We start from the raw sequence: 21,369 nt of genomic DNA, 5'->3' as shown, positions 1-21,369 counted from the left end.
CTCCTCCCTGCCCCACTTCCCAGACACCTGACCCAGCTCCCCCGCAGGCCCCACAGCCACAGTGGCCCACACGGGCTCCCAGAGATGCACTCTTGGGGTTGGGGGCAAGGGCAGGGGGGCCATCATGACAAGGTGCTGCGTGTTGGGTCCATAGGCTTGTGATGCCTGGAAGAAGGAGGCAGAGGAGGCCGGGGAGCGGGCCAGCGCGGCAGGCGCTGAGTGCGAGCTGGCCCGGGAGCAGCGAGATGCACTGGAGGTGCAGGTGAAGAAACTACAGGAGGAGCTGGAGCGGCTGCACTCGGCCCCCGATCCGCAGGCCCTGCCCACCTTCTCCGACCTGGAAGCCCTCTCACTCTCCACCCTCTACTCTCTCCAGAAGCAGCTGCGGGCTCACTTGGAGCAAGTGGACAAGGTCAGCGTAGGAGGTTGGGGAGCACAGGGTGGGGAGGTAAAGTAGGCTCAGCCAGTGCTTGCACTGGGATGGGTCCCTGCTGCTCCAGGGATGGCCACCCTCCTACGAGCCTCTGTCCCCGCTGAGCTCACACAAAATGCCAGCCCGCTGGAGAGGAGCTCGGAATAGAAAGTCACTCACTGGGGAGGTGGGAAACCTGGAGGTAGATGGGCACCAGGGCCCACCCCTGGCACTTTCGAGGGCAGGCACTGAGCTGAGCTGCATTAGTACGCCTGGGCCCTGAGTTTCATCCTAACCACTTCTCTTCCTGTGAGCGCTGCACACGCCAGCAGACATTCCAGAATGGTTAGGTCCCCAGGGCTACTGTCTGCATTCCTCGGTGCCCTTCTGGGTCCCCAGGGGAGTGCGGCACAGTGGGAAGAGCATTCTTCCCTTCGCTGGGCAGCCGTGTCACCTCAGGCCCGTCACTACCCTCTCCAGACCCCACAGTTCTCACTGGGGACCTAGGGTCATTATAAGGTCAAACGAGACAAGAGGCAGAAGCCTTTGTGCGAGGGAAAGCCCGTCCGGCTGGGAGCTCTAGAGCAGCCCTGGGCCCTGCCCGTTCCCCCACGCACAGCTCCGACTCAGCCCCACTCGGCCTTGCAGCTGAAAGCAGAGATGAGGTGCCTTGAGGTGATCAGCCTGCCCCTGCCCTCTTCCTTAGCAGCTGGGGCCTGTAAGCTCACTGTCGAGCTTCCTCATCCCAAGGGGCTACAGTGAGAGTTGGGGGAGCTCTTTGTCCGACATGGGGCTGGGCCAGTGACCGTGATGTCCCTTTCCCCACAGGCCGTGTTCCACATGCAGTCGGTGAAATGCCTTAAGTGTCAGGAGCAGAACCGAGCGGTGCTGCCGTGCCAACACGCCGTGCTGTGTGAGCTCTGTGCCGAGGGCAGTGAGTGCCCCGTCTGCCAGCCAGGCCGGGCCCACGCCCTCCAGTCGTGACCCTGCAGGCCTGGCCCCGGCCTGGCTCAGATCTTCTCCCCTAGGACTTTTTAAAGTATATATATGTATGTATGTATGTATGTATGTATGTATGTATGTATGTATATGTATATGATTATGTATACATTTCTGTATGTGTGTAGGTGTGCGTGGGCGGCCAGTGTGTGAACAGTGTCTGTGTGTATATCTATACATGGATATAGACACACACTTTAAAACAGACTTACCAAGCACTTTTTAAGAGAAAAAACTATTTTGCGGTCGCCCCTCTGCCCGCTCCCTACCTTTCCCACTGCAGAGACAAAGTCCCCTGTTCTCCCACCAGCCTTTTGGCAGGGAATCTGTTTCAGCCTCTTTTTTATGTAGGAACTATTTTTAACTTCTTCCTGGGGCCTGAGCAGGGAAGGGTGGAAAGCTAGAAGGGGCCAAGGGGAGGGGCCAAGCCTTCAGGGCAGGCCCTGTTCACCCCACTTCCCCAGGCCAGGGCGAGAGCCAGGGGTGTGGAGGACCTGGGCCCAGACCTGGTTCCCAGCTGTGAGGCTTGAGAGCGGGGGATCCAAGCCCGCCGAGCTCTAGGGTTACCAAGCGTGTGTTTAGTCCAGGCTGGCAGGCCAAAGCTGTGGGGCCAGTCCCACTCCCAACCCTGGGCCCTTGCAGCTCCTTGAGGGGCAAAGCCCAGGCCTTTTACCCCTCAGGTACCTGAGGCCGGGGGTGTACCCCAGTCCTCCCCCCACCCCTGGGCTCCTAGAGCAGCCTCCCTGGCCCCAGGGCGACCTACCAGGCTGGCACTGCCCTCTCCATCACCCCCCAGCTGCCCTCAGCTGTCTCCCCTCTGCACAGCCCTTCGTGCTGTCCACCCCTCCCTCTGGCAGCTAGCAGGGCAATAGGTGGGGAGGAGCTGCGGACTGTGAGGACCAAGGTGGGGCTCAGGCCCCGCCCTCCTCCCCAGGAGGGGCTCCGTATGCATTCCTTGGTGCTCTCTGAGTGCAGCTGACGTCCTGCCCGTTTGGAGCGGACGCCTGTGTGCGTGTGTGTGCGTGCCTGTCCAATGTATATTGTGTCTTAGCTTCCATTTTTAAAATTGTTCTGTACAGAGAGATGCAGCAGGGGGTGGGAGGGCAGTGTGGGCAGAGGGAAGCCACCCCACTCCCAGCACTGGGGGTCTGGGGGTGGGAGCAAGAGGGCTGCAAAGGGTCTGGCCCGGCCCAGGCGCCCCCTTGGGCTCAGCACGAAAGGGCTTTCAACGAATTAAGTGAAAACTTTTTTACAAAAACGCAAAAATCAAAGCTCCAAACGTATTGGAAATAAAATATGAACTTGCGGTGGTAGCTTGTTTATGTCGGGGTGAGGGACAGTTGGGCCCTAAAGGAGGGCCTCTGGCCCAGCTCAGCCAGCCCAGCCCAGGTTTCAGCCATGGGAAAGGCTCGTTCCTGACCCCTGAGGTATGGCTAGGTAGCTGAAGAGGCCTTGAGGCACTCTGGGCCCATCCAGGCCCAAAGCCTGCTCCAGGCTCCTAGACAGAGCTTGAGTGTTCTGACGCAGGCCTGCTGGGGTTGATGGGATGGGGACCTTTAAGCCCTGGACCCAGAGACCTCCCAGGCCCTAGGGCTCTTCAGAGCTCTACCGTCAGATGCAACTGGTATACTTACTGTTTTCCAAAAGACAACAAGGCCCCTAGTAGTTTCTCAGAAGAACAGACAGTGCCTGCTCATAAAAGCATCGAAAGAAAGGTGGGCCTGCCCCCTGAGGGAGCCTTTGAGCCACCTCCCTTCCCCTGCTCTTAGCTGGCCTGTTAGGTGGGTGGGAAAACACACACCTTTTGAGCCTTCTGTGTGGGTCTCAGAGGAGCAGAGCCGAAAGAAGCCTTGGACGTGGTCTTATCTGACCTCCCCCCATCCATCATACCTGTGCAGGCTCAGAGAGGTTAGGTGACTCAACCACGGTCACACTGGAATGAGAAGTGAGCCTCAGGCTCTGACTCCCAGCATATGGGCCACTCCCCCAGGCAGGTCTGGGGCCCCATTCCTCTAAGCCCTGCTGTTCAGATCAGCCCCTTGGCCTCAGCCTGCACCCCTGGGAGGCCCCCCCCACTCATGGTACCCCCATGAGTGCCAGGCTCCTGTGTTGGGCAGTGGCGACAGAACCTGATAGGTCTGGTGGTGTTTTGTTCGAAGGCTTTGCTACTGCGTCAGTTACCTCCACACCTACCCCGCTGCTCTGTAACGGGGAGTGAGCGGTGGGCTGGGGCCCAGAGTCGGGGGCAGCCCAGGCCCTCCTGAGGGCTGAGGAGGGGTTTGTGATGGCTTGGCTGTAACCTAGGCCCCGCTGCAGGCCAACAGTATGTTTAGTAATAGGACGATGTATCGTTAATTTTTTTATTTTTGCTAAAAAAATTTCTAGGTACTGTCCCAAGGAGGAGCGGTCCTCAGCAGACACAGATAGCCAAACTGTGCCAGCCCCACCGCCCACCAGTTCTCACCCCTTCAGAGCCAGGAGGTCCCTGGCTCTAGGCTCCTTAGCCTGGGTGCTGGCAGCTCCCTCAGGAGAGGACCCAGGCTCCCTTCATTATGGCTGCTGAAGAATAGGGCCCAAGGCACCTGGCCCCCCACTTCAGTGGCTGGAACAGGCCTGCCAGAAGAGGAAGGGCTGAGCCCCTCCTCTGCCAGAGCAGCTTTTCCCTAAGAGAGGAGCAGGGGTAAGGGGTGCAGACAGCTGTCTCCGCTCCCCCAGGGGCTGGATTTGGCAGAGAATGCTGAGGCTGGGGCTGAGGGGAGGAAGGAGGGGGTATAAATACTGCGAATGGGGCCCCCATCACTGTGGGCCCCAGCTCTGGCAGCGGGAACCCCGCACACTGGTGCTCCCCCGACCTGCAGGGCCCTCCTGGAGTGTTAGGCCAGGTGGGAGGGCTGCACTGTGGTGGGGAGAACACAGGCCTCCCAGGGACCCAAGCCCCGCTGCTACCGCCCTGGCCACGGCGCGTGCTGGGAGGCCTGCTTGGCTCGCTGCCGCCGCAGCCGCACAAACACCTGGGCCTCGCGGTCACCCTTCCGGCTCTCTAACAGCTGCAGGATTGGATCCCCTGCAAAGAGAGGCATTTGGGGGTCAGACTCAGGGAGTGGCGGGGGCTGCAGCCCTGCCCCATTCTCCAAAAATTAGCGATGGGCCCACACCAGCCAAGCTCACAAGACAGCCTGACAGGTGAGGCAGGAAACGCGTTTGCCACCCCTGGGCAGCGGGGTGCACCTGCGGTGCGAGAGGCTGACGTGCCTCAGGTGGCGACTATTACTTTTCATACAAGAACCCTGGGCCAGTCCACCAATTCGTGCCTCAGTTTACTCATTCGGAGAGTAGCGATAACACCTGACTCACTGAGTGGTTGTAAGGACTGAGGGTTAACATATGTCCAGTGCTTAGAACTGACCCATCGTGAGTGCTCAAACACAAGACCTACTCCTCTTATCAAGCTTGGGGACTGCTCTGCAAGAATGTGCCCCCGGGGCACAGAAATGGCCCCTCTCCCCAGGCAAACTTGTTGGTGACCTTATCCCACCAGAGAGAGTCGCACACACTTGGCCTAACTTAACCTTCACTGGTCCTTGACCAGGTGTGAGATCTCAGCAACACAAGCCACCACGCTGGCTCCACAGGCTTCCGCCTCCAAGGAGGCTTTCCTCTGACCCCAACTCGGCCTCTGGGGGCCCCTGAGCCTTTCACGGCTGCCCCTCCCCTGTATCCCCAGTGCTGGGCCAGGGCCCACACTCACAGGGCTCAGGCCTACCGTTGGGTGCAGGGTAGGTGAGGGGCAGGCGGGTCTGAGGCACGTCGCCGGGCTCCACAGTCCCCGTCAGGCCCGGCACCGAGCGCAGCGGCAGGAAGGCCTCCCCTTCAAGGTCATCAGCCCCCAGCGTGTCGTGATCCAGCACCGTGAGCAGTAGGCACGCCCCATCCTTCTGGCACGGCTCAGCAGGCACCAGGCTGGGCGGGGGGCAGAGCCGGGCTCGGCTGCCTGCCCCACGTGCTGCCGTGGCCACACAGAACCCCGACGCAGGCTCGCCCAGACGCATGGGATTAGGGTTGAGAGCTCTCAGCCTGGTGTACCTTGGGCCACACGCCATGATGCCTGCTCTGACTGTGGGCTGATGCTTTAAACCAGGGGCCCCTGTGTACCCAGGCCCGCCTGACTGGGGGAACAGAGGACCTCAGGGGCAGCACCCTTCCCTGAAAGCAAACCTCTGAGTCCAACACTGGACTCAGAGACTGGGAGGAGTCTCCCCAGCAGCCCCACTCCACCTGCAGGGGAGCAGGTTTGAGGCCTGTGCCAGCAAACACTTGTCCCAAGTGCTCCCTCCCTGGGACTCAAACCCAGTCCTCTGATGGGAGCCCCTCGGCCCGCCTCAGCTGGGAGGAGCAGGCCTGAGGCGGGTCCAGGGCTAGTGGGACCACTCACAATTCAAAGGTCTCATCGAACAGTGGGTGAAGGTCCTTCTTGTGCTTTTGGGTCTCTCGGGGGGCCAGCTCAGGGAACTCGTGCCTGGGCTCCAAGGTCAGCTGGACAAAGGGGTCGCTGGAGCCTGGCAAGTGGCCGGGGAGGGGACGTTGGCCGAGGATGTCCCAGCCCCGCCTCCGGTGCCCACGCCAGCAGCTGTGCCCCGCTCAGTAGCACTGCCCCCTCCTGGTAATCCAGCAGAAATGCACCCAGTGCTCAGGCTGGACGAGCAGAGCCCCCGGGGACTCGGGGGACCAGAGTGGGGACTCGGGGGACCAGAGTGGGGACACGGAGAGTGGCGGGGCCAGCCTCCACTCACCATTGGAGTCCAGGGGCAGCAGGCTGGAGGCGCTGAGCAGCTCCACGTGCAGCTTCTGCTCGGAGGCGCGGTAGGAGGCCTTGACTGTGACGGCCCCGAGCTCCTCGTAGGTGGTCTCTGCCTGGGGGCGGGGCGCAGGGGCAGCGTCAGCAGGGGCTGAGCGGGCGAGGCGGGGCTCCAGGCGCGCAGCGAGCGCGGCGGAGGAGGGAGACTCACCTGCTGCTGGATGCGGCTGCAAAAGTACTTCTGGATGAGTTCCCGGCTGGAGGCCGCCTGCAGCTCCAGGTCCCTCTGCAGAGCCTGGGGATGGGGCACAGCTGAGGAGTCACTTGAGCTGTCACACAGTCGCAGCCCAGTGCTGCCCTTCAGAAGCTTGCAGCCAATGGGAGACGACAACGGGAAGTGGAAAGCACTGGGCGCTGGGGGACCACACGCAGGGTTGCCCTGGCAACAGCCAGAGGCACCGACAGGGTGGGCTCCACAGGTGTGTCTCAAAGCCGCCCCCGCCCCAACCGTGTTTAGAAGAACTTCACAGGTGGAGGGGTTTTTTGTTGGTTTGGTGGGGGGGCGTTTGTTTGTTTGGTCTTGGTTTTTGCTGTGCCACGAAGCATGTAGGATCTTAGTTCCTGGACCAGGGATGGAACCTGCTCCCCCTGCACTGGAAGCGCTGAGTCTTAACCACTGGACCGCCAGGGAGGTGCCCTCAATTATGTTTTTTTAAAGGGGCCCACATTTTCATTTTGTGCTGGGCCCTGTAAATCATGTAGCTGGTCCTGGACACAGGTGAGCACAGGAAGGCAGGCTCCCCACACCACCAGCTAACCAAAAGGCCCCTACCTGGAAGGTGGCCGTGTGCAGGGCCTCGGGCGGCAGGCCACAGCCCTCTGCATAGAAGCAGATCTCCAGGTTCTAGGGGGCGAGACATCAGAGGTGACCCCCAGGCACTCTCCCACCAGGGTTTTTATTGTTGTCACTGGTATTATTACCTGTAGTGCGATCTTCAGCCTGCTAGAAGCCAGAGGGCAGCTCCGCTGGGAAGCGGCCACCTCCGCCAGCACCGTGAGCGTGTGGGTCCACAGCAAGGTCAGAAGGCTGGGGTGCCGTGCAGAGGGATGCCGGACACAGGACAGGAGGACAGAAGAGGAGGAAGCGGAGATGCTCTTGAGAAAGAAGAGGCCTCGTGGGACCCAGGCCCACCCCACCCCCCACCCCACCCCCGTTCGCCAGTGCCTCCCCACCCCCACCCTCCACCTGCCTCACTGGTGGGACTGGGGCCCAGGCTGCAGGCAGGGGAGGGAGGGAGGGCTGGTCTGCTGAGGGAAGGAGGGCAGGGGGCGGGGCAGACAGGCCTAGTCCTATCCAACATGTCTCGGAAGCTAGTGAAGGATTCTTCTCACTAGGATTAACAAACCCCAACAAAAAAAGGAGCAGGAGGGTGGTCCCCCAATGACAAAATCATGAGTCAAGATGGGAGTGACCGAAATGAATAGGATCTCAGCACACAGCATGGGTAAGCATGTACTACCTGCGGCGAGAAAAAAATAGCAACCAAGCCACAGAACCTCCTAATAAAAACCTGAAATAACTGAAATTTCACTTGTCAAAGTAGAGTCAGGCAGATGAGCACAAAAAATGTGTAATTAAGAACGGGGGTGGGGCGCTTCCACGGTGGCACAGTGGTTAAGAATCCGCCTGCCAATGCAGGACGTGGGTTCGAGCCCTGGTCCGGGAAGATACCACATGCCACGGAGCAACTAAGCCCTCGTGCCACAACTACTGAAGCCTGGCGCCTAGAGCCCGTGCTCAGCAACAAGAGAAGCCACCGCAATGAGAAGCCTGCGCACCGCAACAAAGAGTAGCCCCCGCTTGCCGCAACTAGAGAAAGCCTACGCACAGCAACGAAGATCCAACGCAGCCAAAAATAAAATAAATTAATAAAAAATAAAAGTAGTTAATCTAGTCCCCATACTTAAGTGCTCATTATGCACAGACACTGTTCTAAATGTTCTGAGGCAGTGAGTGGTAAATTAAGCTCCTGTCTTAGAGATTAAACTCTATTTTGTGTGAAGATTAGAGCTGAACAAATGGCATTCTCTGGCCTAGGAAATAAAGAAGGTGGGCTCCCGAGGCCCTGCTGCCCCACCAGGAGCAGAACTCTGGGGGCCAGCAGCCCCATGTGGGGGACCTGTCGTCATCACTGTCACCATCGTCACAGCAGCTCAGTCATCAACCACTTCCTTTGTTGCAGGCACTGCTCTCGGCACTTCACATGACTCATTTAGTCCTCAGTAGAGGCCAGAACTATGATCATCTGCACAGAAAACTTGAGTAATCTGCTCGAGGCCACCCACCAAGCAGCAGTGAAACTGGAGTATGAATCCAGGTCGTCCAGAGCCCATGCCCTTGACCTCTACCCACTGCTGCCCAGCGTGCTGGGTCCTGTTTTGAGAGAGACCCTAACGAAAAGTTCCCCTGGAACACCAGCTGCCTGTAATGTTAGGGAGGGCAGAGCTGCAGCCTCCCGAAGACGCAGCCCAGGGCTAAGGGAGAAAGAACAGACAGGTTTCAGCTCAGCCTAAGGTGAAATGGATAGCATTGTGCGGCCATGAGCGCCCTGACCCTTGGAGCAAGCATTTAAGAGAGTCTGGTTGCATCCTCCCCTGAGGATGGATGCTGAGGCCAGGAAGGAGGGGCGGGTGGGAGGAGAGGTGGAGGTGATGGGGCGCCACAGGGCAGGCGGCTGCTGCAGACCTGCTGAAGTTCTCCTGCACCAAGTTGGTGTTCATGTAGCAGAGCTTCACCTCCAGGAACTTCATCAGGGGCAGAATGGCCTGGGGAGGGGAGGCAGCACATCTGGTTCTGGCCCATTCTGGTCCCACCCCCATTCCTTTGCCCCTGCCCGGAGAGGAAACAGGGCTAGGAGCTTTTCTGCGCATCTGTGGAATGTGTGCAGAGCCAGCCCCTGACCACAGTCGGCTCCAGCCACACTGGAGGCAGTATAGCCTTTTCTATAGCCCTGAACCTGCCAGACCTGGTCCTGCCTCAGGGCCTTTGCCCATGCTGTTCTCTCCCATAGAAATCCTCGTGGCTCCTTCTCTTCCTTCCTTTAGGTCTTGACTCAGCTGTCACCCTCCAAGTAAGGCCTCCTCTGGCCACTATCTAAAAATACAGTCCTCTGACCCTTTCCATTCCCTTGTGTGCTTTATTTTTCTCTTGAGTGGTTATCATTAACTAACATATGATATGTGTGTGTATACATATATATATGTTTACACACACACACATATATGTATAGTTCTAATAATAGCTAGAGCTATAGTCATCTACTTAGCTCTTTTTTCACCTCCTCTACTAGAATGAAAACTCTAGGAAGGCAGGGACTTTCGTCACACTGTTCATTGATATATATCCCCAGTGCCTAAATCAATACCTGGGACAAAGTGGGTGCTTAAATAGTTGATGAATTAATGAGTAGCACTCTCCCAAGCAATCACAGGTGTAATTATTATCCCCGCTGACAGATGACGAGCCTGAGGTCAGCTGACCTATATAAATAGAACAGCTAGCTAGTAGGCAGCTAAGAAGGAGTCATGCCTGGGGCTGTTTGGCTGCAAAGTCTAAAGCCTCCCCCACTGCAGCTCCCACACTGACCGTCAGTGCTGGGAGAGCCCGTGGAATGACCCAACCCCACCCTCTTAGCATCTAAGGGGGAAACCGAGGCCAGGAGGGAACATTCCTTGCCCAAGTCTGGGGGACTTATCTCTGACACCCCATGGCCTTCAGCCCCTTGCCCACCCTAAGCCCCTTTGCAATCCCTGACCCACATTGCTGGCAAAGGTCAGCAAGCAGGGAGGGCCACTCACATCCTCAGGCAGGACGGATTCCTTGATGCCCACGAGCTTCTGGATGTGCTTGGCAATGCCCACCTCCAGCTGGAGACACAAAACGGTAGGAGGGAGGCCAGGGTGTGAGTCGGGGGTCAGGAGAGGTTGCTTGGGGCCTGAGTTTAGGTTCAGGAAGGGAAGGGGGCTGGACATTGGTCCAAGTCCTGCTGGAGGGTACTTCAGGCTGAGGATGGGTGGGGTGGGGTCACTGTGGGTCTAACAAATTACCTGCTCGGCCAAGGTGCGGACGCCAGTGCGGATCTCATGGCCCAGCCCAGCCAGGGCGCCCTGCAGCTGGGCATGCAGCGTGTTCTGCAGCTGCCCCTGCTCCAGCACGGCCCCTACCCGCTGCTCCAGTGCCTCCCATGCCAGCTGGGTGGGCAGCTTGCCAATCACCAGCCGCAGCTGCTCCATGTCATTCACCACCACACATAGCTGCAGGCAGGCGTGGGCACAGGGATGCTGAGCTTCCTGAATAGTGCCAGGACTGGCAGGCTCCACCCCTACCCGGGCCCAGCCTCAGCTCCCAGCTCTGGCCCTTACCATGTTGGCTGCCTGGCCTTGGTCCTTCTGGCCGGCAGAGAGCTCACGGGCCCGGGCCTTTATAAGGCTGCAGTACACCAGGGCCAGCCGACAGGTGTCCTGGGGTGAGGAGGGCATGATCAATGGGGGTGGGGAGTGCCGAGGAGAGGCAGATGCGGGGGGAGGCAAAGGAATTTCAGTGACTTGGGGGATTTAGGGCATAGGCTTTTGGAGGCTGCCAGGATGAGAACTTGGGAGAAATCATGGGGTGGGAATGAGGCTGCACCTCCACAAACTTGACGGTGATCATGAAGGCCTCCTCTGGGTCAGGCCAGTCCAGCTGCTGGGCAGTGTGGCTGATCTGGGCAAAGCAGGTGGACAGATCCACAGCCGATGTGCTGTGCTTGGTCAGTTCACCCAGGGGCACCAGCTAGGAGATGGGGGAGTGTGTAGAAAGGAGGGCTCAAGGCTGGCCAAATCCATGCTCTCCCTCCCCGCATCCAGAGCTCATACAGCCAGCAAGCACAGAGCTGGGCAGGGGGCTGCAAGGTGAACAAGCAGGGCTCTGCCCAGACCCCCCCAGGCTGCAGGGATCAGCACGTAGATGAAGCCCCCCCCAATATAACAGGAGGCAGAATTTTGCACTCAGCTGGCCTCGAGAGCACCGCTCAAAGCTGGTTAACCGCTTCCGCACATGCCACACGGTTGGCAGAGCTGCGAGCCACACCCCGAAATGTGGGACTCTGCCCCTAGCCCAGGCCGCAACCCCACCTCGTCCATCTGCACAGCGCGCTGCACCCGCTCCAGGGCCACACTGTACGTCTTCTGCAGCCAGGAGGGGATGGCCGGCTGGAACCAGTGGTGGAAGCCTTCCAGGGCCAGGACGCCATCCCTGGGGAGAGCCAGGGTCAGCCTGGGGAAAGCCGGGGCCATTGCGGGCTTTGGGCCCTCCTCTCCCTGCAGCCAGTCTGCTGCCCACCTCTCCGAGGGGACCGGGCCCAGCTGGTAGAGCTCCTTGAGGCTGACGTAGAGCTGGAACAGACTTTCGCCCATCTCCGGGGTCACGGCACCGCTCACCACCGCAATGTGGTCCTGCACCCTCTTGGCCACCTGCAAAGGGAAGGCGTGGTAGGCGGAGCTCCAGAGCCAGGGCAGAGGGCGTGGCCTTGGGACGCAGTGGGTGGGTGGGGCGGGGGTGGGGCGCTCACCAGCCATTGCAGCTCCAGGAAAGCCATGGAGAAGAGGTCGATCTTGAGGACGCTGGAGGAAAGGCAGCAGGTGTGACCTGGCGGCACACAGTGGGGTCCCTCTGGTCCCCATTCTGAGCCCCTGCTGCACTGCCTCCCGGCCCGGCCGCCTGCTCACTTATGGAAGATCTTGCTCCAGGTGCGCTGGCACTGGTGCAGGTCGCCAATGATGTCTTGTACCAGGTTCAGTAAGGCCTTGCCCGCCTCCAGCATTCCCTGGCAGGGGCAGAGGTGAGCCAGGCAGGGCTCTGAGGGGCAAGCATCCTGTCCCACCACCCACCTTCTCACCTGAGCCCCCTCACCTGCACCATGGGCTGATGGTGCTGCTGCTTCAGGTGGAACCATTCAGTGGTGCCAGTCTGTGGGCAGAGAGACAGTGAGCAGGGAGGGCTGCTGGGCCCAGGCACCTCACCTACAGGGTGGGCACCATACCTGCAGTGCCTCGGTCACCAGGCAGGGCAGGGGGCCGCTTTCGGGGCACAGTTCTCCAAAGGCCTTCATCTTGCACATCTGTACCAGGACCCTGTGGGGAGAGAGAGTCGTGTGCAAGATGCCCGTTGCCCCGTAGCCCCCACTCATTCCTCCGGCAGGCTTCCCCACCCCAGAGGTGCCCCAGCTGTTCCCCGTCCCCGACTCCACTGAAGCAGGGGGGTAACCACTGACCTGAGAAGTGACTGCAGCCGGGCTGGGGAGTCGGAGACGGAGAGGGGGAAGACAGAGCGGAACCTCCGGATGAGGGAGAGGCCATAGGCCAGCAGGGAGCTGAATGAGGCGGCCAGCTCCTCCAGCTGCAGGGCCAGGACGGTGCTGTGAGGCGGGGGCTGCTTTATGGGGCCCGGGGAGCCGCTCCCTGAGCCCTGCCTGCCCAACACCCCTCACCCCGTCCCAGCCCACCTGCTCTTCCTTGAGCCGGCCCTGGATCCACTGGTACTCGATGCTGGTGATGGGGTACAGGAGGCAGCTGCTGGGGAACTCCAGGCTCTGGTAGAGACGGCTGTAGGCCAGCCACTGCCTGCGGCAGACAGAAAGCCCTCAGCCTGGCCAAGAGGGGCACCTTCCTTCCCACAGCTCACCTGGCCTGGCCTGGCAGGGGGGTGGGGGTGGGGTGGGGAATAAGCATCAAACATGTAATTGCAGGTGTGATAAGCATTTCCAAGGGGATATAAAGGGTACTATGAAAACATGGAAGCGGAGACTTTACTAAGCCTACAGGATAAGCTGAGATCAGAAAATTAAGTGAGAAAGTTGTCCAGAGAGAGATAAAGAGGAATTAATCCAAACAGTGGGGGTAGCATGTGCAGAGGCTTAGAGGCAAAAGAGAGCATCATGCATATGAGGAATTAAAGGAGGATGAGATGAGCCAGAATATAGAGAACAGGGGGAAATAGCCTGAGATGAAGATGAGATACCCAGGAGCCACAGTGTGGAAGACTCTGAAATTCAATTAACCAGCTGTGATCTTGGGAAGACCTCTTCACCTCTCCAGGCCATTGCAGTATGGGATGTTAGAGTAGGTGGACTGTACAGAATTTTCTACCTCGAAGGTTGAAAGGTCTAGAGGCGGGGGGCAGGGCGTTATCCCCACCCCACCCCCCACCCAAAGCCTCCTGGGGATCCCCATCGACCCGCGGAGTCTGAAAACCAGTGGCTGAAGGTAAACCACAGGATTGTTTTTGTTCCATTAGTGCTTCTCAAACATGTAAATGAATTGTCCATCTCTTAAATTAGAATATTTGTGATTTTAAAATTCAGGACTTCTCGCTTCTTTTGAGAAATCAGATTTGGAGACTCGAGCCTTCAAGTACATGTAAAACTTCAGCTAGAGCGTCCCTTCAGAGAGCCGAGGGGAGACTTCACAGAGGTGACCGAACTGAGACAAGAGGGAGGGAGGAGGAGGCTGGGGCAGAACAGCAGCCCCGACACAGCGCCGCACTCCCTGCTGAGGCCCTGCAGGCAGATGAGGCCCTCACCCTTGGTGCCTGCTCCAGTCTCCAGCCTCACCTGCATTCCCCACAGCCATCCAGGAATACCCACCTGCCCCTGGTCCTAGAAGCTGCCCTTCTCCGCCAGCCTCCTTCTGACCCGCCACTGAATGCCAAGTGTCAGCTCCCACTCTCAGTCCTCCTCCTGGCAGCCCCCGGGCTGTGCCCCTACTCCTCTCGTGCATGGAAAAATCTACAAACTCCTGTGTGTCCTTCCTGGCATTCCCGTAATCTAACAAGGCTCAGGGGAGGTGACAGGCCCTCAACACGGATCCAGGAGCATCAGCGCACAGATTTGTTCAATGGCCCTGGGGTATGGGCCCGGAGTGGCAAACTCAACTGCCCAGAAGGACTCAGGTGGTGTCAGGGGACGAAGCGTCCAGATGGCAACTGTGATGGATGGGGGAGGGCATGCTACTCTGCTCTGACCACCTGCAGCCCAGCAAAGCGACAGCCCTGCAATTCCAGCACGAAGCTTTCACGGGAAACTGGTGATGTGAACCTGCACAGCGAATCTCCAGAGTTTTAAAAGTTGGCAACTGACTCAAAACTTAAAATACACAGTTTGGGCCGCAAACAGAAATGTCCTGAGGGTTAGACTTCAGGCTGTCAGCCAGCAGGAGGGCACGCAGGGAGGGAGAGGGTGGTGCGGCGCAGACGGCCCTCGGGCACTCGGGCTTGGAAGGGCACTCACGCCATGGACTGGTGGAAGTCGGACAGGTCCTTCTGCGTGGAGTGGAGGAAGAGGACGGTGGCAGCCTGGGGGCTCAGCAACCCATTCCAGGAGGTGCTGCCTGCCTGAGGGGACAGGTGGAGGGTGTCAGGACCTGACAGGCAGACCCTGGCCCTGCCCAGCCCCGGGAGGGCAGTACCTGGTGCTGGGTGACCTCGTGGGACACGAGCTGCTGCAGCAGGTGGAGGTGCACTGTGTAGCTGGGCTGCGAGCGGCTGGCCGCGGTGGCTCTCTGCAGGGGGGCCGGCGCGGCCGTGAGCAGAGGACCCCACGCCCAGTGCAGTCCCTCCTCCCCACCCAGCAGGGCCACCTACCCGCTTGTGAATGAACTGGAACTGGAGGTGACACTGACCACGGTCTGGGTAGGTCTCCGTGCAAGGCTCTAGAGGGTACCACTGATCCTCCCGGCAGCGCAGGTCCTGGCAGGCCAGGCAGGCAGGGGATGCCCACACCTGTGAGCCGCAGGAGCCTCACCCGGTCGGGGGCAGGGGAGGCAGACCCCAGGCTCCGCTTGGTGCAGACCTGGAACACCTCCCTTGATCCCCTCGTCACCCCCTCTCTGCCTCTCTCCCGGGAACCTTTCCCCACTCCACTCACCTGTAGTCTCAGAACCACGTTCCCCAGAAAGTCATCCTGACCTTTGTCCTTCCGGACCTCCTTAAAGATCCTGTTCCAGGCAGGGTGCCGTGAGGGAGAGGGGCCAGGAGCCTGACCGGGTCAGGCTGGAATCTGCTCCCTACCTGCAGCCACCTGGGCCCAGGTGAGAGCCTGCAGCCCAACAACCAGTACGCATGTGGAGACAGGGCAGAAGGAGCCCCGACTCCTTCCCCGGGAAACCCACGGCCCTCACCTTCGCAGCCCGTGCAGATCTGTGAGCTCCCCGAGCTTCTGTCTGACGGACTCCACGGTGTCCATGTCCCTGGTGGGGCAGAGGTTTGAGCAGGAGGCGGAGAGGGTGTCCTGGGAGCCCCCAACCCCTTTCTGCCACCCTCACCTCCAGGCCCCCTTCTCTTCCCAACCCCTACGGGGGCGGGGGGAACATGCTCCTCACCACATGTCCAGACGAAAGCTGGCATTGCTTATGTCCTCAAACTCCCTGTAGTGAGAAAAGAGCATGGCTGAGGGTCTTGGAGGGATAGACCCCTGACCCGGCCACAGGCTACCTCAGCCCTGAGCCTGCCCCCCAAAACTGCCATCCAGTATCACCCACTGCCAAGTCTTAGTCTCTCCTTTAAAGTAAGCCTTCAGGCTACCCCCCAGATCAACCCAGATGTGCCTGACCCTCCGCTGCCCACCAGCACGTGGCATTTAAGCCATTGCTGGGTCCTGCTTGGCTTCCTGTCAGTCTCGCCTGCCTCTGGAGCAGGCTCCTCCTCCAGTCAAACCAAGCTCCCTCCCCCGAGCCAGGAAGTGCTGCTGGCCCAGAGCGGGTAGGAACTGGGGCAGGGCCACGTACAGGATGAAGGTCTCGTCCCAGACGGGGTTGAGTGTCTGAGTGATGACCTGGGTGCGGTGGATCTGCTCCTCTGGGATGGTGTGCCTCACCACGGCCTTCTGCCGCCGCTGGGGCCCAGGGCTGTCCCCCGGCACACCCACCCCCTGCTCGATGCCCAGCAGGCAGTAGGGGTCACTGAACCCTGGGGAGGAAGGGGAGGGGTGTTGGCTAGGCTCCCAGGGAGAGTCCTTAACACCCCCTACCCCTCTCCATCCCAGGCTCCAAGGACAAGGGGCCAGCAGCACCAAAGTGAGCCCCAGGGGATGTTTGGGAGATGGGAACTTGCATCACAAGCTCTGGGACCGGCTGTGATGGGGAGAGGGAGCCAGGACGAAGGCCCTCAGGGCCCCCCATCGCCTACTCACCACTGACATCCTTGCCCAGAATGCCCTTGGCTTGTTTCACCGTGGCCTTCAGACAGAATATTGGTTTCTGGAGCGACAGGAGGTGGGGCCTGAGTCCCAGAGGGAGCTGGGCTTCCCAGCCCCCGTGTTTGCTCAGGATAGCCCTGGCAGGCTTACCTCGAGCTCCTGGACCTGCCGCAGCATCTGCTCGTGCTCCTTGGGCTCCACTTGGAAGGCCTGGTGGTGTAGGAGTGTGGGAAGCTTGGGGCACGGGGTGGGAGTGGGGGGACACGGCCAGGCTGCAGGGAGGCAGGTGGAGTGGGGGCTGGCCTCACCTCCTGCAGGTATTGCAGCAGCTCAGAGGACTCCCCGACATGGGCGGACTCAGGCTGACCCAGGCGGTACAGGACCGTGTAGAGAGCTTCCTCGTAGAGCAGGGCCCGCTGAGACACAGCAGGGTCACCTTGGGAACCCCCGTCCACCCACCACAAGGTCTGAGCCCCACCAGCCACCCCTGGCACTCACGGCACATGCCCAAGGTGGGGACCAGGCATCCACACGTGCGGCGGAGGGGAGGGGGTTGAGACCCAGCCCTGGCCAGCAGCCTAGGGGGGTGTTTGGGAGGATGCAGGGCTGCTTCCCAGCACCCCTCTGCGCCCCGGAAACACTCCGATTCTTACCTCCTCAGGGGACAAGTGGTGGGATGTTGGCTCGATCTGGGGAGCGAGGTGGAAAAACAAGGTGTCCCAGAGGCCTGGACCAGGGCTCAGACGCGGGAACGGCTCCTCACAGAGCAGGCCCAGCCCGAGGGCTGAGGGGGCCCCAGCACCTGGCCTCCAGCCCCACCAGTGCCGCACACCTGTTCCCACAGCAGGGCTCCCGGGGGTCCGGCACCCGGGCCACCTTCCTCATCCCCTGGCCCGCCGTGGCTCGGGTCCATTGGCGCTCAGCTGTGCCGGCTCAGCTGCGCCAGCAGGCGCCCGTGGCCTCAACCTCCCCCAACCTCCCTCCCTTCCCCAGAGGAAACAGCGCTGCTTATCGGGCGGCTCCGCTCCGCACCCCGGCGGCGGAAGTGAGGCCCAGCAGCAGAGGTGGGAGACTGGGGGCTCACGCCAAGCAGGCCTGGGGGCTGCTCAGCTGGCCCCCGAAGGCCCAGCCCCCAGCGGACACTCCCTGCCTAGTGGAGCAGGTGTTTTGGGGACTGGAGGAGCAGAGGATGGCTGGGGTTGGGGCGCGAGAGGGAGGGGCCTCCGAAGGGCTCAGATCCCAGACCTGAGGCCCAGGCTGGCCCAGAGAACACATGGCAGAGCCTCTTCTGCAGACCCCAAAGGCTCTGCCAGAGGCTAGGGTGGGCAGGAGAGGGGCACACATCCTCAGCTGCAGCCCACAGGAGGTGGGACCCCGCACCCAGAGAGGGCAGAGCCCCAGCCAGGCCTGCTCTTCCCCCCACTAAGGTCCCTCCTACCTCCTGACCCCTGTGGGGCAGGGCATTCTGCAGATCTCTGACTCGGCGGCGTCTTATCTTGATGGCCTGGTGCAAAAGGGGAGGGCGCCGCCGGGGCTGGGAGAAGGGCGTCGCCATGGCGGCCAGCCCCTGCCCTTCCCCTCCGTGGTGCCGCTGCCTTGGGTGAAGATAGGGAAGCCTCAAGGTTATGCAAAGAGCCCAGGGCTGCCACCCGGTGCCAGGGGAAGGGGAAGGAAGGGCGGGTCACGGGAGGGTCAGGTCGGGATTTCACCACCTTGGGGTTGGGGGGCCACGGCTCCCAGGCCCCTGCACCTTCCTTCCTCCCTCCCGCTGGCTGGGATCCTGGGAGGAACTCGGCTGGGCTGGAGGCAGAGGTAGACTAGGTGGGCGGGTCCGCCCCACCCCAACTTCCCACAGGGGCCCGGGGGAGGGTCCAGTGCTGTGGGCAGCGGGCATGAGGGCAGGGGGGCAGCGGGCCTGCCGCATCCAGGTGACTGGGGGACGCTCCCCTGGCCGGTGGGGTTCTCAACCTCAGGTCTCCCTGAACCGGCCGCAGACCCGGAGTAGGGGTGGGCAGGGCACAGGGTGGAGGCTCCAGAGAGGCGTCTCCCCAGCCGTCAGCCAACTGCTCAACCTGCTCTGCTACCCAGGTGACATTCCACGGAGGTGACAGGGCCAGGCTGCGCGGGGCAGGGACGGTCCCACAGCCCCGGCCCCCATAAGGATGGTCGGGCGGCTGCTCCCTTCCAACGCCCTTGTAGGGGGCTCAGCCAACCCCAGGAGCTGCTGGGCGGGGCTGCAGAAGGAACAGGCTGGGGAGGCTACTGCCTAGACTCTCCTGACAGGGCGACTTGGCCCAGAAGGGACAGGAAAATGGACGCTTCGGTGCTGGGCTGAGCTCCACCACAGGGTCCCAGGGCCGCCCTCCAGGCCAGGGTCCAGGGGGTGCAGGCCTGGGCATGGACGGTGGCCGTTTCCCACCCGCCCCAGCCCCAGGGTTCACAAGGAGGGTGGCACCAGAGCCCGCACTGCAGGGGGCCAGTCTTGAATGGCTGGCCTTCACTGACGTGCCCTCTAACTCCCAGGAGACAAGGCGGTGAGCACAGCAGCCAGGGACGCAGGAACTCCCGTCCAGCCTGGCCCCTCCTGCCAACGCCTCCCACCCAGAGCAGCTGCTGGGCTGTGCCAGGCCCCAGGGGACTCAGTGGGTGGGCACAGTTGCTGAGCAACTGCCACAGAATGGACACAGGAGAGGCCTTAGCATCCTGGGCCCAAATAGGCCAAGAGAACAAGGGACTCTCACACGGGAGGGAACACTGCCTCCCCCGGCCCCGAGCAGCCAGATGGCTCTCCTTCCCAAGAGCTTGCCTCGTCACCACACGCAGAGCCAGACAGGGTCCAGTCACTCATTTTTACTAGTTCACATTTTCAGCAGACGAATCAAGGTGCAAACAGGGTTTATTTCACATTAATATATTAACTGAATTTTTTTGTCAAATAAATAGGGAATTCTCTTTAAATAACCATCTCCTCTCTTCACAGCCAGTCCAGGAGCAAATGGGAGCAAATTTTAGTGCATCCAGGGGGCATATCACCAACCAGGCAAGAAGCTTAAAAGGGAAAAAGGCCAGGCCCCAGGGGCTGGCGAGAGGTCATGGTCAGCGCCCAGGCCAGGCCCAGGGGGTCTGTTCCCAGCCCTCCCGGCAGCCCCCAAATGGACATGCATTCTCCAGTTCCAGTCCAAGAAGCCCCTTCTAGAGGGAAAAGAGAGAAGGCAAAGGGAAACAAATTCCAGAAAAACTAGCAGAGAAGCAGAGGGGCTCCCTGCCCAGCTGCAGCAGCCTGGCCCTCATGCCACCCACCCCTGGTGGCGCGTGGGAAAGCTCCAAAGGTCAAGAGCAGTGGCAACAGGATGACCAAGGACAGGGAAGGGAAGGCGAGCACGATGGGGGCTGAGGCTGGCTAGGAATGGAATGTAGGCTGACAGTCCGGCAGACAGGTGGCCTTCCACAGCCAGGCACACACCAGAGTGGATGGAATGTGAGCAGGGCCTGGCAGGGGTCCCTGGGGAGGGCAAAGCTCGTGAGGATAAAGTGGCTACAAAACGAGGGAGCTGGACTGCGGCGGAGGAGGTGGCCAGAGAGTCCCTCCGTGGGTAGAAGCTATGAGAGCAGGACAGGAACGAGGGGGACGCCCCCCGGGGATGGTGAGAGGGAAGCGCTGTGGGCTCTGGGCTCACGTGGGAAGCTGGGAGGCACCGTTCCCCGCACCCCTCAAGGCTAGTTCCTGGCGACTGCTTTATATTCATCCAGGTCAAGGGGCCCTCCCCCTGCCAGGCTAGTTCCTGGTGACTGCTTTATAATCAGACTTGGAGAAAGGACGAGGTCCGCCCCCCACCCCAGACTCAGCCCCAAGGGGAGGGGAGGAGAGAGCAAAGAGAGGCGGGAGGAGGGGGTTGCGAGCGGTCTACTGGGTCTTCTTATCTTCTGGGGGGTAGTAAGGAGGCGGTGGAGGCTGGCTCTGAGGAAGAAAGGAAAGATCACGTTAGAAGGGTCGGAATAAGCCGAGGTCTCTCCTGCCCCTAAATCCCAGCAAACTGGGGCTGCGGGGGTCCCGCCAGTGCCACAGCCCCCCCGCTCACCGTGGGCATGTAGACATTGTGTGGGTTGCCTGGGTTGTAATAGGCGCTGGCGGCTGCTTCGGCGGCCTTGGCTTCAGCTGTGAGGACACACAAACTGGGGAAGAGCCCCGGGGACAAGCCCCTCCGCCCCCCCGCCTCCTCCGCTGCCCCCATGGCCCCGGCGCCCTGGTGCTCGGGGCGACTGGTGCTGAGGACACAGTTCCATCACTAGAACAGTGGAGAACCCTTCCTGAGCACTTACCGCATGCCACACCGTCCCATCTGGTCCCTCTACACCTCCTGCCCCCCCCATCTTCACCACAAGCCCCCCAGGTGGTGCCGTTGGCACGTTTTGTGGATGAGAAGACTGCGGTGCAGAGGGGGACCTTCCTGGGCCCAGGGCACGTGGCCAGCTAAAGGACAGAGTGGGGGCTGGAATCTACCCCTTTGCCACCAGGCCACCACACTGCCGGTCCCCTGGGATCGTCCCTAGGCCAGTGGTCATTCGTTATCTGGGGCTTCCGTGCAACCACGGGGAGCAGCCAGGGCCCTCACCTGCAGGAGTGGAGGGGACATCGGGGCCGCTGACCGGAGGCTCCATGGGCCCAGGGTAGGGCGGCGGCGGGGGCTGCATGTACCCCATGGCCCCATCCATCATGGGAGGTCCCGGATAGAACTCTGCTCGACAAGAGAGTGACGGGAACCCAGTGAGCAGCCCAGCCCCGGCTCCTGTAGCTGGCACCCTCCCAGGTCCCTCCAGCTGCTCTGTCAGTCCTGAAGCAGGCCAAAGAACAAGTCTCCCCTCTACAATCCCCTGGCCTGGGTGAGGGAGGTCAGTGGGGGGGGGGGGGAGGGGGGGGGGTCGCGGCGGGGCTA

General features: G+C 60.8%; 3 protein-coding genes across 3 annotated transcripts in view; 1 reads left to right on the top strand and 2 right to left on the bottom strand.

Moving 5' to 3' along the window:
- UNK (unk zinc finger) overlaps positions 1 to 2,716 on the top strand; it is a 35,271-nt gene extending 32,555 nt beyond the window's left edge. The window contains exons 15-16 of the mRNA XM_007454334.1: positions 155 to 412; positions 1,241 to 2,716. Of these exons, the coding sequence (XP_007454396.1) occupies positions 155 to 412; positions 1,241 to 1,396 (414 nt within the window). The 3' untranslated portion in view covers positions 1,397 to 2,716. The remainder of the gene's footprint in view (positions 1 to 154; positions 413 to 1,240) is intronic.
- Positions 2,717 to 4,352: 1,636 nt separating this feature from the next.
- UNC13D (unc-13 homolog D) lies at positions 4,353 to 18,049 on the bottom strand. The gene is made up of 32 exons (XM_007454333.1): positions 17,874 to 18,049; positions 17,089 to 17,124; positions 16,744 to 16,851; positions 16,586 to 16,645; positions 16,430 to 16,496; positions 16,026 to 16,206; positions 15,621 to 15,665; positions 15,420 to 15,488; positions 15,167 to 15,236; positions 14,884 to 14,988; positions 14,709 to 14,801; positions 14,531 to 14,634; positions 12,749 to 12,866; positions 12,518 to 12,642; positions 12,287 to 12,377; positions 12,157 to 12,213; positions 11,973 to 12,070; positions 11,816 to 11,867; positions 11,587 to 11,717; positions 11,379 to 11,499; positions 10,894 to 11,037; positions 10,629 to 10,727; positions 10,314 to 10,520; positions 10,065 to 10,133; positions 8,953 to 9,032; positions 7,188 to 7,293; positions 7,039 to 7,110; positions 6,418 to 6,501; positions 6,202 to 6,322; positions 5,844 to 5,967; positions 5,175 to 5,371; positions 4,353 to 4,475 (listed from the first exon to the last, which is right to left on the bottom strand). The coding sequence occupies exons 1-32, from the start codon at positions 17,988 to 17,990 to the stop codon at positions 4,354 to 4,356; spliced, it is 3,273 nt and encodes a 1,090-aa protein (XP_007454395.1). The 5' UTR covers positions 17,991 to 18,049; the 3' UTR covers position 4,353.
- A 2,290-nt stretch (positions 18,050 to 20,339) lies between these two features.
- Positions 20,340 to 21,369, bottom strand: part of WBP2 (WW domain binding protein 2) — a 7,275-nt gene continuing 6,245 nt past the window's right edge. Inside the window, exons 6-8 of the mRNA XM_007454332.1 lie at positions 21,049 to 21,171; positions 20,515 to 20,591; positions 20,340 to 20,393 (exon numbers count right to left, since the gene is read on the bottom strand). Of these exons, the coding sequence (XP_007454394.1) occupies positions 20,340 to 20,393; positions 20,515 to 20,591; positions 21,049 to 21,171 (254 nt within the window). The remainder of the gene's footprint in view (positions 20,394 to 20,514; positions 20,592 to 21,048; positions 21,172 to 21,369) is intronic.

The sequence above is a fragment of the Lipotes vexillifer genome, unplaced genomic scaffold (genome assembly GCF_000442215.2).
Source record: "Lipotes vexillifer unplaced genomic scaffold, Lipotes_vexillifer_v1.1 scaffold518, whole genome shotgun sequence".
Lineage (NCBI taxonomy): Eukaryota > Metazoa > Chordata > Mammalia > Artiodactyla > Lipotidae > Lipotes > Lipotes vexillifer.
Note: the sequence above shows the minus strand (reverse complement) of the source record. Positions and strands in the feature narration are given on the sequence as shown.

Bases quoted from the DNA above. Each gene is read 5' to 3' on its own strand.
- UNC13D (XM_007454333.1), bottom strand. From the start codon at position 17,990: ATGGCGACGCCCTTCTCCCAGCCCCGGCGGCGCCCTCCCCTTTTGCAC. The intron at 14,989-15,166 runs GTGAGTGGAGTG...CTGGCCTGCCAG, and splicing joins ACGTGGTTCTGAGACTACAG to GACCTGCGCTGCCGGGAGGA. The intron at 6,502-7,038 runs GTAGGGGCCTTT...CCCCATCCCCAG, and splicing joins TGCACACGGCCACCTTCCAG to GCTCTGCAGAGGGACCTGGA.